At 44.2% G+C, this 15,898-nt stretch overlaps 1 protein-coding gene across 3 annotated transcripts in view; it reads left to right on the forward strand.

Annotated features, from left to right (window-relative positions):
- LOC124005198 (protein spire homolog 1-like) overlaps positions 1-15,898 on the forward strand; it is a 76,269-nt gene that overhangs the window by 30,048 nt on the left and 30,323 nt on the right. For all 3 annotated transcript variants that reach the window (XM_046314203.1, XM_046314201.1, XM_046314204.1), the window contains exons 3-4: positions 4,450-4,686; positions 12,581-12,706. In XM_046314203.1, the coding sequence (XP_046170159.1) occupies positions 4,450-4,686; positions 12,581-12,706 (363 nt within the window). The remainder of the gene's footprint in view (positions 1-4,449; positions 4,687-12,580; positions 12,707-15,898) is intronic.

Raw genomic sequence — 15,898 nt, forward strand, 5'->3', positions numbered from 1 at the left:
CTGGGCCAATTGCGCATCTCTGGTGGCACAGCTGGTGCTGCAGTACAGCGCCCTTAACCACTGCGCCACCCGGGAGGCCCCACGAAAGTGCCTTTTGAATGAATGCTTACGAGCCTCCTGCTGCCTACCATCGCTAAGTCAGACTGCTCTATCAAATCATAGACTTAGTTATAACATGATAACAAACAGAAATACGAGCCTTAGGTCATTAATATGGCCGAATCCCGAAACTATCATCTCGAAAACAAGACATTTATTCTTTCAGTAAAATACGGAACCGTTCCATATTTTATCTAACGGGTGGCATCCATAAGTCTAAATATTCCTGTTACATTGCACAACCTTCAATGTTATGTCATAATTACATAAACTTCTTGCAAATTAGGCGGCCCAAACTGTTGCATATACACTGACTCTGTGTGCAATGAACGCAAGAGAAATGACACAATTTCACCTGGTTAATATTGCCTGCTAACCTGAATTTCTATTAGCTAAATTTGCAGGTTTAAAAATGAATACTTCTGTTTATTGATTTTAAGAAAGGCATTGATGTTTATGGTTAGGTACACATTGGAGCAACGACAGTCCTTTTTCACGAATACGCACCGCATCGATTATATGCAACGCAGGACACGCTAGATAAACTAGTAATATCTTCAACCATGTGTAGTTAACTAGTGATTATGATTGATTGATTGTTTTTTATAAGATAAGTTTAATGCTAGCTAGCAACTTACCTTGGCTTACTGTATTCGCTTAACAGGCAGGCTCCTCGTTGAGTGCAATGTAATCAGGTGGTTAGAGCGTTGGACTAGTTAACTGTCAGGTTGCAAGATTGAATCCCTGAGCTGACAAGGTGAAAATCTGTCATTCTGCCCCTGGACAAGGCAGTTAACCCACCCTTCCTAGGCCGTCACTGACTTGCCTAGTTAAATAAAGATTAAATAAAGAAAATATATATATATATTTTAACAATCAGCCAAATCGTTGTCCAAAAATACAGATTTCCGATTGTTATGAAAACTTTAGATTGGCCCTAATTAATCGGCCATTCCGATTAATCGGTCGACCTCTAGTAGAAACACTGTGGCTTCTACCCCAGAACCCTAGGCCAGAACCCTAGGAAGAAACCTAGAGAGGAACCAGGCCATGAGGGGTGGCCAGTCCTCTTCTGGCTGTGCCGGGTGGAGATTATAACAGAACATGGCCAAGATGTTAAAATGTTCATAGATGACCAGCAGGGCCAAATAATAATAAATCTCTGAATGTCATTGAGTGGCCCGAGCAGAGCCCGGTCAGGCAGAGCCCGGACAGGCAGAGCATCTCTGGAGAGACCTGAAAATAGCTGTGCAGCGACGTTTCCCATCTAAACTGACAGAGCTTGAGAGGCTCTGCAGACAAGAATGGGAGAAACTCCCCAAATACAGGTGTGCCAAGACTGTAGAATCATACCCAAGAAGACTCGAGGCTGTAATCACTGCCAAAGGTGCTTCAACAAAGTACTGAGTAAAGGGTCTGAATACTTTTTTTAAACAAATGAATGAATTTGCAAAAATGTTTAAAATAAATGTTTTTGCTTGTCATTATGGGGAGTTGTGTGTAGATTGATGAGGGGGAAAAAACAATTTAATCCATTTTAGAATAAAGTTGTACAGTAACAAAATGTGAAAAAAGTCAAGGGGTCTGAATACTTTCTGAATGCAATGTATATTGATAGCCTGCAGCTGACAGATTAGAGTGTTCTCTTTTCAGCAGGAGACATTTGCTTTCCAACCAGTGTTTTCCCGTGATTGTAGGCTATGTTAAATATTGCGAAAGGCCAGTTTTGTCTGCATGCTGTTCACTGACAGATTTGCAGCGCGTTCCCGACTGTAGGCTGTGCCTTGGTATTGGGCTACACTCCACAGCTAGGCTATTTTTAAAATAAGCTATTTACCCTCTGTGGCAACGTTTTGGGCTTTGCCATGGTGTAGTAGGCTATTCTGAATTATTTCATTTCTTCCTGAACAGACAGGAGTAACTTTATAACTTTGGCACATTTATGACAATTTATCAGGCTTGCTGCAGCTCCTCCAGAACCCTGTGCACTGCTGTGATTCTATAAGGAAATACACAATGAAGTGCGAGGGGGGAGAGGTGCAAATTAAGCACTGGACTTAAGCATAACACAATATAGATATTCTTGATTTAGTAAATGTATGTATAAGATTTAAATCACTCCTCTGAAGCTCCTGAATATTTGTTATTTTTATCATCTTAAACATATATTGCATACGGTATTTATGTGTCATTATTATTAAGCAATAAGGCCAGAGGGGGAGTGGTATATGGCCAATATACCACAGCTAAGGGCTGTTCTTATGCACAACGCAATGCTAAGGGCTGCTAAGGGCTGGATACAATGCTAAGGGCTGGTATATTGGCCATATATCACAAACCCAGAGGTGCCTTATATAAACTGGTTACCCACGTAATTAGAGCAGTAAAAATATGTGTTTTGTCATCTGATATACCACGGCTGTCAGCCAATCAGCATTCAGGGCTTCAACCACCCAGTTTATAATGTCCAGTATTCTCCGCTGGCTGAGTCAAGTCACGTTATTACTGACTAATCTGTTAAAAGTCTGCCTTACCTTTAAAGGTTGGGTCGTTCACTTGAATGAAAGGGTCATGTGTTTGTGTAGCATGCTACAGCTGAAAGCATGGGACAATGAGGGCATGAAAGGAGGGCATGAAAGGAGATTATATATATTACACAGCTGGGAACGAAGACACAAACCCATATTTACTGTTGTTTTCCAGGAGATTAACAACTGAATAACACAAATCAAGACAAATTATTCAAAATCTGTTTATTCAAAACATGAAGACATTGTTGTTTTGGCATGATTCTTGGATGCCAATGATGAACGTACAGTGCCTTTGGAAAGTATTCAGACCCCTTGACTTATTCCACATTTTGTTACGTTACCTCCTTGTTCTAAAAAATGTATGCGTTTTTTCCCCCTCATCAATCTACACACAATACCTCATAATGACAATGCATTGCTGCACAGCTATTTTCAGGTCTCTCCAGTGATGTTAAATTCGGTTCAAGTCCGGGCTCTGGCTGGGCCACTCAAGGACATTCAGAGACTTGTCCCGAAGCCACTCCTGCGTTGTCTTGGCTGTGTGCTTAGGTTCGTTGTCCTGTTGGAAGGTGAACCTTCGCCCCTAGTCTGAGGTCCTGAGTGCTCCGGAGCAGGTTTTCATCAAGGATCTCTCTGTACTTTGCTCAGTTCCATCTTTCCCTCTCAACTAGTCACCCAGTCCCTGTCACTGAAAAACATCCCCACAGCATGATGCTGCCACCACCATGCTGCACCGTAAGGATGGTGCCAGGTTTCCTCCAGACGTGACGCTTGGTATTCAGGCCAAATAGTTCAATCTTGGTTTCATCAGAACAGAGAATCTTGTTTCTCATGGTCTGAGAGTCTTTAGGTGCCTTTTGGCAAACTCCAAGCGAGGTGTCATGTGCCTTTTTACTGAGGATTGGCTTCCATCCGGCCACTTTACCATAAAGGCCTAATTGGTGGAGTGCTGGAGAGATGGTTGTCCTTCTCAAAGTTTCTCCCATCTCCACAGACAAAGTCTAGAGTTCTGTCAGAGTGACCATTGGGTTCTTGGTCACCTCCCTGACCAAGGCCCTTCTCCCCAGATTACTTCGTTTGGCCAGGTGGCCAGCTCTAGGAAGAGCCTTGCTGGTTCTAAACTTCTTCTATTTAAGAATGATGGAGGCCACTATGTTATTGGGGACCTTCAATGATGCAGACATATTTTTGGTACCATTCCCCAGATCTGTGCCTCAACACAATCCTGTCTCGGAGCTCTATGGACAATTCCTTCAACCTCATGGCTTGGTTTTTGCTCTGACATGCACTGTCAACTCTGGGACCTTATATGGACAGGTGTGTGCCTTTCCAAATTATGTCCAGTCAATTGCATTTACCAGAGGTGGACTCCAAGTTGTAGAAACATCTCAAGGATGATCAATGGAAACAGGATGCACCTGAGCTCAATTTCGAGTCTCATAGCAAAGGGTCTGAATACTTATGTAAATAAGGTATTTTTTTTCCTATTTTAATACATTTCCAAAAATGTAAAAACAACTGTTTTTGCTTTGTCATTGTGGGGTACCAGCAGATGTCATTAATGTGCATATTTTTAAAAGATTTGCATAATTCATGTTTTTTCAGCATGATTTGGTGAAAGCCCCAAAGGCTTCAGAAAAGTATCGGTTTCCCATCAATTGCTGAGGATTTGTATTTATTTAATCCATTTTAGAATCAGGCTGTAACATCACAAAGTGTGGAAAAAGTGAAGGGGTCTGAATACTTCCCGAAGGCACTGTATATGGATGGCAATATAATGATACCCAGTGTGTGTTGTTGCTTGTGTCCTGTCCTTCAGGTGATTGAGTCTCTGGGCATCATGATCTACAAGGCGTTGGACTATGGACTGAAGGAGAGCGAGGAGCGGGAGCTGAGCCCACCCCTGGAGCAGCTCATAGACCTCATGACCAACATGGGCGAGGCTGAGAGAGACGCCTGCCCTGACGAAGGCTACGAGGCCACCGAGGAAGAGGAGGAGGCCGAAGACGACCCCATCAACATCTGTAATGTCCGTGGCTACAGGGACATCCTGAAGGTAGGCAGCTGTTGATTGGGGGAGGGTGGTGGTTGATGATTAAAAGCCAAAATGTCACTATTTGGGTGAATGGCAGGGTTAATAAGGAAATAGTAGGTTTTCTGCTGTCAAGCCATCAAGTGCAGTCAACTACAAAATGGTGGTGATCAGGTCAGGGTCATGATACTGGAGCCTGCAGTTGTTGTATGTGTCTTTCCTCCAGTAGTGTTGTGAGTATCATCTATACTAGATCCACCCACCATGTCCAGTAGTGTTGAAATTATTATCTATACTAGATCCACCCACCATGTACAGTAGTGGAGACTATAATCTATACTACATCCACTCAGCATGTCCAGTAGTGTTGAGAGAACAGACATCGTACTAGATCCACCGAGCATGTCCAGTAGTGTTGAGAGAACAGACATCGTACTAGATCCACTCAGCATGTCCAGTAGTGTTGAGAGAACAGACATCATACTAGATCCACCCAGCATGTCCAGTAGTGCTGAGAGAACATACATCATACTGATCCACCCAGCATGTCCAGTCGTAATGAGAGAACATACATCATACTTGATCCACCCAGCATGTCCAGTAGTGCTGAGAGAACATACATCATACTAGATCCACCCAGCATGTCCAGTAGTAATGAGAGAACATACATCATACTTGATCCACCCAGTAGTGTTGAGAGAACATACATCATACTGATCCACCCAGCATGTCCAGTAGTAATGAGAAAACAGACATCATACTTGGTCCACCCAGCATGTCCAGTAGTGTTGAGAGAACAGACATCATACTAGATCCACCCAGCATGTCCAGTAGTAATGAGAGAACAGACATCATATTGATCCACCCAGTAGTGTTGAGAGAACAGACATCATACTAGATCCACCCAGCATGTCCAGTAGTAATGAGAGAACATACATCATACTTGATCCACCCAGCATGTCCAGTCGTAATGAGAGAACATACATCATACTTGATCCACCCAGCATGTCCAGTAGTGCTGAGAGAACATACATCATACTAGATCCACCCAGCATGTCCAGTAGTAATGAGAGAACATACATCATACTTGATCCACCCAGTAGTGTTGAGAGAACATACATCATACTGATCCACCCAGCATGTCCAGTAGTAATGAGAAAACAGACATCATACTTGGTCCACCCAGCATGTCCAGTAGTGTTGAGAGAACAGACATCATACTAGATCCACCCAGCATGTCCAGTAGTAATGAGAGAACAGACATCATATTGATCCACCCAGTAGTGTTGAGAGAACAGACATCATACTAGATCCACCCAGCATGTCCAGTAGTGTTGAGAGAACATACACCATACTTGATCCACCCAGTAGTGTTGAGAGAACAGACATCATACTAGATCCACCCAGCATGTCCAGTAGTAATGAGAGAACAGACATCATACTAGATCCACCCAGCATGTCCAGTCGTAATGAGAGAACATACACCATACTTGATCCACCCAGTAGTGTTGAGAGAACAGACATCATACTAGATCCACCCAGCATGTCCAGTAGTAATGAGAGAACAGACATCATACTAGATCCACCCAGCATGTCCAGTCGTAATGAGAGAACATACATCATACTTGATCCACCCAGCATGTCCAGTCGTAATGAGAGAACAGACATCATACTGATCCACCCAGCATGTCCAGTCGTGTTGAGAGAACAGACATCATACTAGATCCACCCAGCATGTCCAGTAGTGCTGAGAGAACAGACATCATACTGATCCACCCAGCATGTCCAGTCGTGTTGAGAGAACAGACATCATACTAGATCCACCCAGCATGTCCAGTAGTGCTGAGAGAACAGACATCATACTAGATCCACCCAGCATGTCCAGTAGTAATGAGAGAACAGACATCATACTGATCCACCCAGCATGTCCAGTAGTGCTGAGAGAACAGACATCATACTAGATCCACCCAGCATGTCCAGTAGTAATGAGAGAACAGACATCATACTGATCCACCCAGCATGTCCAGTCGTGTTGAGAGAACAGACATCATACTAGATCCACCCAGCATGTCCAGTAGTGCTGAGAGAACATACATCATACTAGATCCACCCAGCATGTCCAGTAGTAATGAGAGAACAGACATCATACTAGATCCACCCAGCATGTCCAGTAGTAATGAGAGAACAGACATCATACTAGATCCACCCAGCATGTCCAGTCGTAATGAGAGAACATACATCATACTTGATCCACCCAGCATGTCCAGTCGTAATGAGAGAACAGACATCATACTGATCCACCCAGCATGTCCAGTCGTGTTGAGAGAACAGACATCATACTAGATCCACCCAGCATGTCCAGTAGTGCTGAGAGAACAGACATCATACTGATCCACCCAGCATGTCCAGTCGTGTTGAGAGAACAGACATCATACTAGATCCACCCAGCATGTCCAGTAGTGCTGAGAGAACAGACATCATACTAGATCCACCCAGCATGTCCAGTAGTAATGAGAGAACAGACATCATACTGATCCACCCAGCATGTCCAGTAGTGCTGAGAGAACAGACATCATACTAGATCCACCCAGCATGTCCAGTAGTAATGAGAGAACAGACATCATACTGATCCACCCAGCATGTCCAGTCGTGTTGAGAGAACAGACATCATAGTAGATCCACCCAGCATGTCCAGTAGTGCTGAGAGAACAGACATCATACTAGATCCACCCAGCATGTCCAGTAGTAATGAGAGAACAGACATCATACTAGATCCACCCAGCATGTCCAGTAGTGTTGAGAGAACAGACATCATACTAGATCCACCCAGCATGTCCAGTAGTGTTGAGAGAACAGACATCATACTAGATCCACCCAGCATGTCCAGTAGTAATGAGAGAACAGACATCATACTAGATCCACCCAGCATGTCCAGTAGTGTTGAGAGAACAGACATCATACTAGATCCACCCAGCATGTCCAGTAGTGTTGAGAGAACAGACATCATACTAGATCCAACCAGCATGTCCAGTAGTAATGAGAGAACAGACATCATACTAGATCCACCCAGCATGTCCAGTAGTAATGAGAGAACATACATCATACTTGATCCACCCAGTAGTGTTGAGAAAACAGACATCATACTAGATCCACCCAGCATGTCCAGTAGTAATGAGAGAACAGACATCATACTTGATCCACCCAGCATGTCCAGTAGTAATGAGAGAACAGACATCATACTGATCCACCCAGCATGTCCAGTCGTGTTGAGAGAACAGACATCATACTAGATCCACCCAGCATGTCCAGTAGTGCTGAGAGAACAGACATCATACTAGATCCACCCAGCATGTCCAGTAGTAATGAGAGAACAGACATCATACTAGATCCACCCAGCATGTCCAGTAGTAATGAGAGAACAGACATCATACTAGATCCACCCAGCATGTCCAGTAGTAATGAGAGAACAGACATCATACTAGATCCACCCAGCATGTCCAGTAGTAATGAGAGAACAGACATCATACTAGATCCACCCAGCATGTCCAGTAGTAATGAGAGAACAGACATCATACTAGATCCACAGACCACCCAGCATCAGCATGTCCAGTAGTAATGAGAGAACAGACATCATACTAGATCCACCCAGCATGTCCAGTAGTAATGAGAGAACAGACATCATACTAGATCCACCCAGCATGTCCAGTAGTAATGAGAGAACAGACATCATACTAGATCCACCCAGCATGTCCAGTAGTAATGAGAGAACAGACATCATACTAGATCCACCCAGCATGTCCAGTAGTAATGAGAGAACAGACATCATACTAGATCCACTCAGCATGTCCAGTAGTAATGAGAGAACAGACATCATACTAGATCCACCCAGCATGTCCAGTAGTAATGAGAGAACAGACATCATACTAGATCCACCCAGCATGTCCAGTAGTGTTGAGAGAACAGACATCATACTAGATCCACCCAGCATGTCCAGTAGTGTTGAGAGAACAGACATCATACTAGATCCACCCAGCATGTCCAGTAGTAATGAGAGAACAGACATCATACTAGATCCACCCAGCATGTCCAGTAGTGTTGAGAGAACAGACATCATACTAGATCCACCCAGCATGTCCAGTAGTGTTGAGAGAACAGACATCATACTAGATCCAACCAGCATGTCCAGTAGTAATGAGAGAACAGACATCATACTAGATCCACCCAGCATGTCCAGTAGTAATGAGAGAACATACATCATACTTGATCCACCCAGTAGTGTTGAGAAAACAGACATCATACTAGATCCACCCAGCATGTCCAGTAGTAATGAGAGAACAGACATCATACTTGATCCACCCAGCATGTCCAGTAGTGCTGAGAGAACAGACATCATACTAGATCCACCCAGCATGTCCAGTAGTGTTGAGAGAACAGACATCATACTAGATCCACCCAGCATGTCCAGTAGTGTTGAGAGAACAGACATCATACTAGATCCACCCAGCATGTCCAGTAGTAATGAGAGAACAGACATCATACTTGATCCACCCAGCATGTCCAGTAGTGTTGAGAGAACAGACATCATACTAGATCCACCCAGTAGTGTTGAGAGAACAGACATCATACTAGATCCACCCAGCATGTCCAGTAGTGTTGAGAGAACAGACATCATACTAGATCCACCCAGCATGTCCAGTAGTGTTGAGAGAACAGACATCATACTAGATCCACCCAGCATGTCCAGTAGTGTTGAGAGAACAGACATCATACTAGATCCACCCAGCATGTCCAGTAGTGTTGAGAGAACAGACATCATACTAGATCCACCCAGCATGTCCAGTAGTGTTGAGAGAACATACACCATACTGATCCACCCAGCATGTCCAGTAGTAATGAGAGAACAGACATCATACTTGATCCACCCAGTAGTGCTGAGAGAACAGACATCATACTTGATCCACCCAGTAGTGTTGAGAGAACAGACATCATACTTGATCCACCCAGTAGTGTTGAGAGAACATACATCATACTAGATCCACCCAGCATGTCCAGTAGTGCTGAGAGAACAGACATCATACTAGATCCACCCAGCATGTCCAGTAGTGTTGAGAGAACATACATCATACTAGATCCACCCAGCATGTCCAGTAGTGCTGAGAGAACAGACATCATACTAGATCCACCCAGCATGTCCAGTAGAGTTGAGAGAACAGACATCATACTAGATCCACCCAGCATGTCCAGTAGAGTTGAGAGAACAGACATCATACTAGATCCACCCAGCATGTCCAGTAGTAATGAGAGAACAGACATCATACTTGATTCACCCAGTAGTGTTGAGAGAACAGACATCATACTGATCCACCCAGCATGTCCAGTAGTGTTGAGAGAACAGACATCATACTAGATCCACCCAGCATGTTCAGTAGTGTTTAGAGAACAGACATCATACTAGATCCACCCAGTGAGTCCTTAGATGCCCCAATGGTGTTTACATAACCATAGCAGTGGCAGGAGGACCATTCTTTTCATGAGCATGGCCTTATTTCTATTAGAGCATATTGGATGACTGCAATTCATATTCCATTCACCCAGTTCAATTTAACATCGCTAGGTTTAGGCTACTACATGATACTTGAATTTTCCATATACCCATCATGAGGTTGCTACAACCTAGCCTATGAATGAAAGTTTACAACGTAGGTGCACATAGGTTGAGAGAGAAATTTGAGGTGACAGAAAATGACATTCAATACCACCTTGCACTCTCTTACCCGCATCTAGCTGATCTAGGGTGTAATCATTAGTCAAACAGTTTCAAACGAGAGTTTCTGTTGGACAAATTAATGTATGTTTATCCCCGTTTCATTCCATTTAAGAAACAATTTTCGGAATGAATACACCCCTGATTAAACGTAAACACAGTTCACTTTCATAGCAGCCATGTTGACAATAAATTAGTAAAAACAAAAGCTTACCTTGACTTGGAAGAGTTCCAGTGTTGTGTTGGATAGTCATAGCCAGCTAGCTAACATAGCATCCCTCTGCTTGAGCAGGGTGTTTGAGTAGGCTAAACTAGCTAGCTGCATTTTCTAGCTGTGAGTGAAACTGACAGTGAAAAAAAATTAAGAAATCACTCTCTTTTGCTTCTCCTTCATTTTTAGCGTATGCTTTCAGTACTAGATTCATTATCTGGTGAGAACCATGAGCCACCTAGGTTTTGTATTGAAGTCGCTGTAACCAGAGGAGGACAGAAGCTAGCTGTCCTCCAGCTACACATGGTGCTACACTACAGAGTGCCACTGAGGCTACTGTAGACCTTCATTGCAAAATAGTGTTTACATTTCTTACCCCCTTTTTTGTGGTATCCAATTGTTAGTATTTACTATCTTGTCCCATCGCAACTCTCGTACTGGCTCAGGAGAGATGAAGGTCAAAAGCCATGCGCCCTCCAAAACACAACCCAACCAAGCCACACTGCTTCTTAACACAGCACGCATCCAACCCCGAAGCCAGCCGGACCAATGTGTCGGAGAAAACACTGTGCACCTGGCGACCTGGTCAGCGTGCACTGCGTCCGGCCCGCCACAGGAGGCGCTAGTGCGCAATGAGACAAGGATATCCCTACCGGCCAAACCCTCCCTAACCCGGACGACACTAGGCCAGTTGTACGTCGCCCCATTGACCTCCCGGTCTCAGCCGGCTGCAATAAGAGCCTAGACTCGAACCCAGAGTATCTGGTGGCACAGCTAGCACTGCGATGCAGTGCCTTAGTTTTATCTAAAAAGGATAACTTTTTAAATGTAATTATTTATTATTTTTTAAATTAAATTCACTGAGGAGGATGGTCCTCCCCTTCCTCCTCTGAGGAGCCTTGACTGAGCCATAGTCTTCAGCCTTGCATCCGGCCCGAGGACAGACATGACAGTGGGGAAGTAATGATTCTAGAGACAGGGCCCAGGGGATGGAACCAGGTCTCCATAGCGACTGTTCGTAAGGTTATCTGAGGCTGTGGACATCTGTGCTGCCTGGATGACAGTGTAGCTGTCATCCTCTCTATCCTCCAGTCCACCCCTCGTCTCTCTCTCTCTGTCTGATGTAAATACAGAGCTTTGCTCTGAAGTAAATGCCTGCCTCTCTCTCTCTCTCTCTCTCTCGCCTTCTAGGTGTTTCACAACATTTCAGATGTATGTTCCTGTGTGATTTGCAGTCAGGGATCTTCTCCTATATAAGCATGACTCTATTAAAAATGACTGGGTCAGGGAATATTGAGATGATGATGCTACTGGGGAAAGACTCGCTTACACCTAATTCTCAATTTCTGCTCCAGGCTTCCTCCTCTACACAGCAGCACCATTTATCTCATGGAAATGTTGACATTTCAAGGAATTTACTTGGTGGGCAAGATTGCAGATGAGACGGCCAACCATTCTCTGTTTGAGAAGAATTTGAGAAGCTATATGGGATGGGAAATGCAGTGGACTACTAGTGCCAAGATCATGCCAAGAGAACCTTCTGTTTCGGACCTTCTGTCTCAGAGAAACAAGGACCTACAGTATTTTGTCATCTGCTGTCACAAGGATACGTTCTGTCATCTGCTGAATTACCATATTTACATTTTACTTACAGTACTACTTTGTCTGTCTGTCTGTCTGTCTGTCTGTCTGTCTGTCTGTCTGTCTGTCTGTCTGTCTGTCTGTCTGTCTGTCTGTCTGTCTGTCTGTCTGTCTGTCTGTCTGTCTGTCTGTCTGTCTGTCTGTCTGTCTGTCTGTCTGTCTGTCTGTCTGTCTGTCTGTCTGTCTGTCTGTCTGTCTGTCTGTCTGTCTGTCTGTCTGTCTGTCTGTCTGTCTGTCTGTCTGTCTGTCTGTCTGTCTGTCTGTCTGTCTGTCTGTATGTATGTATGTATGTATGTATGTAGATGTGTGTGTCTCACCTCCCCAGCCCTGGGGATGCCCCCAGCCACTACCAGGCTGTGTGCCGTGCTCTCTACGCTGAGACCAGGGAGCTACGCTCATTCCTGGAGAAGATCAAGAGTGCCAAAGAGGTGAGGCTACCTACACATCAATGTGTGACCAACTGGGTTCAAACCCCCAGTCTCCTGCGTGCGACAATACTGTGCTAGTCCACTGAGCTAAAGGTTAGGAATTAGCTTGGGCAGGTAAAGAAAGTCTTCAGGTCTCAGGAAAGGTTACTCATCATGTGACCATGGTTCACCAAACCACCTCCATTTACCAATGTTCACAACACACCACAGTACCTGACTACATCGGCCCTCAGCTTGCTTACATAGTGGTTCTGTTCCATTGTCTATAGCATACTACTTAGCATGTATTCCCAATACATTGCTTTATCCTATGTGTTATGCTAACCAGTGTGGATATTGGAACAGCTCCTGTCTGTTTCTGGGACCTGATTGACATCTCATTCTCTGCCTCCAGTGCACATAGGACCACTAAACGGTGAATCTGAATGGTCATTGGCATTCACCACGACACAACCTTGTACTGTTAATCAGACAGACATGTAGACCCGGGACATATGTTCAGAGGTCATGTGACTGGAGAGACATTCATTCAGGAGACTAAGCAACATGACATTAAGGTGTTTCACATGCTTCAGAGAACTGATCAACATGGCACACTACGTACATGTCCTGTAATGGATCCTACTGTATATCAGCCTTGAGTCGGGTGTGTGTGTTACAGAGGAGAAGGAATGCAGGTTACTCTGTGTGTGTGTGTGTGTGTGTGTGTGTGTGTGTGTGTGTGTGTGTGTGTGTGTGTGTGTGTGTGTGTGTGTGTGTGTGTGTGTGTGTGTGTGTGTGTGTGTGTGTGTGTGTGTGTGTGTGTGTGTGTGTGTGTGTGTGTGTGCGTGCATGTGGGTTACAGAGAAGGAATGCAGATTACTCTGTGTGTGTGTGTGTTTTCCAGTGAATCTGTCTATTACTCTGCTAAAATCAAGCAATTCGCTAAAAAAAGTAACACACACAACATAACCAGTCTGTTGGCATGGATACTTGGATTGATGTTGTACTCTAAAGCTAGAGCCACAGCTGTTGTTTGTAAAACATATCCACAGCAGGGAGTCAGGATGAGACTCAGGCAGCAGTGTTGTTATCTGCCTCTGTACTTCTCACCAAGCTGCACGCATGGATTATATTTAGCATCTCATATTTCAGTACATCCCTAACCATGTCTGCCACAGGTCATCACAGTGATGTTTACTGAGGGCTAGAATGTAATAGGGATAGACTGGGGACTGAGAGAGCGGAACAACACTACATGCTGTGTGTGTGTGTGTGTGTGTGTGTGTGTGTGTGTGTGTGTGTGTGTGTGTGTGTGTGTGTGTGTGTGTGTGTGTGTGTGTGTGTGTGTGTGTGTGTGTGTGTGTGTGTGTGTGTGTGTGTGTGTATATGTGTGTGTGTGCGTGTTCGTACGCGTGCGTGCATGTAGACATGCTATCCCAACCCAGCATATGAAATGTTAAAGTAGGCTAGTAATGAGCATTGATGGGAGTGATCTGTCTACCTCAGGGGAAGCTGCCTTGTAGTAGCTGTAGGTTTTGTTGTCAAATATTATGCTCAGTCTTTCACCTAGCTGGGGAGCAGAGTCCACTTCTGTCTGTACAGTTCTGGAGTACAGTATTATAGGGCTTAGTTCTGTGGTGGTACAGATGTAGGATCTTAATTTGATCACCTTGTTGCAGGAGAACTTCTGAAGTTTGTATTTTCCACTTTGAAATTTCTAACTTTTCACATTTTTATCAAACCCTATAAAAATGTCAATTCATTATAATCCACATAATAATTCACATTTCCTGTTGCGGCAAGATTATTTTCCTGCTGTAGCAAACCCGGCTCAAATTAACATCCTACATCTGTGCATAGGTAAACCCGTAATGCTGTTATGTCTGCATACCTAAATGCTTAGTTTAATGTCCCACAATGCACTGCTGTCTGCCACACGGTCACATGTGCTAAATCAAATCAAATGTTATTTGTCACATGTGCCGAATACAACAGGTATAGATAGACCTTACCGTGAAATGCCTACTTACAAGCCCATAACCAACAATGTAGTTTTAAGAAAATAGAGTTAAGAAAATCTTTACAAAATAAACTAAAGTAAAAAATAAGGAGGTTATATACAGGGGTTACCGGTACCGAGTCAATGTGCGGGGGTACAGGTTAGTCAAGGTCATTTGTACATGTAGGTAGGGGTAAAGTGACTGCATAGATAATAAACAGCAAGTAGCAGCAGTGTAAAAACAATGGCGGGGGGGTCAATGTAAATAGTCTGGGTGGCCAATTGATTCATTGTTCAGCAGTCTTATGGCTTGGGGGTAGAAGCTGTTAAGGAGCCTTTTGGTCCTAGACTTGACGCTCAGATACCACTTGCCGTGCGGTAGCAGAGAGAGTAGTCTATGACTGTGGTGACTGGAGTCTCTGACACCGTCTAGGTCCTGGATGGCAGGAAGCCTGATGCACTGGGCAATAGTTATTCCTATTGCTCAACATGACACAGAAGAAATTACATGTACATAGACCCACCAAGCCCCCATAGTCTCAGTTGTCATTTATAACCAGTGAACCCCAAAAATGTGCATCATTGAGGTCATACATTTTTCTGCAGGGTTTGCCATAGGAAAAATCTATGTGCTCAGCAAATGGAATGGTCCGCATGAACCACAGACTGGGTGCTACTCCCCAGGGACCCATCCAGCCAAGCAGCACTCCCCCTCCACAGTAGTACGTCTGAAAGGAGCGAAGGAATTGGACAGTTATATAAGTCACTGTTACAAAAGAGAGTGGAGAGTCTTATTATGAGGAGAGGGTAAGAAGCTTAGCTATGAAGAAGGGGACAAGACAAGTGTCAAGCTCTGTGGTTCAGGGGTCTATAGACAGACAGTACATCCAGTTTAGTTAGCCTATCTGGTGTGTGCAACCAGATGTGAATAGGCCAGGATGTAGTCTAGTCTACTGTATGTGGAGGCAGAGACATCTAGAACTATAGCAGTAGGGATGGGACTAAGGATCTGCTGGACAGTGCCATCTCTGGTCAAGATGCTTGGCTGTTCAATGTGGGACATTTATATAGGTTACGTTTATGTTACATTTAGATATATGTGTGTGTGTGTGCGTGTGTATGTTTGTGTGTGTGTGTGTGTGTGTGTGTGTGTGTGTGTGTGTGTGTGTGTGTGTGTGTGTGTGTGTGTGTGTGTGTGTGTGTGTGTGTGT

The sequence above is a fragment of the Oncorhynchus gorbuscha genome, linkage group LG19, assembly GCF_021184085.1.
Source record: "Oncorhynchus gorbuscha isolate QuinsamMale2020 ecotype Even-year linkage group LG19, OgorEven_v1.0, whole genome shotgun sequence".
In the NCBI taxonomy this organism is placed as follows: domain Eukaryota; kingdom Metazoa; phylum Chordata; class Actinopteri; order Salmoniformes; family Salmonidae; genus Oncorhynchus; species Oncorhynchus gorbuscha.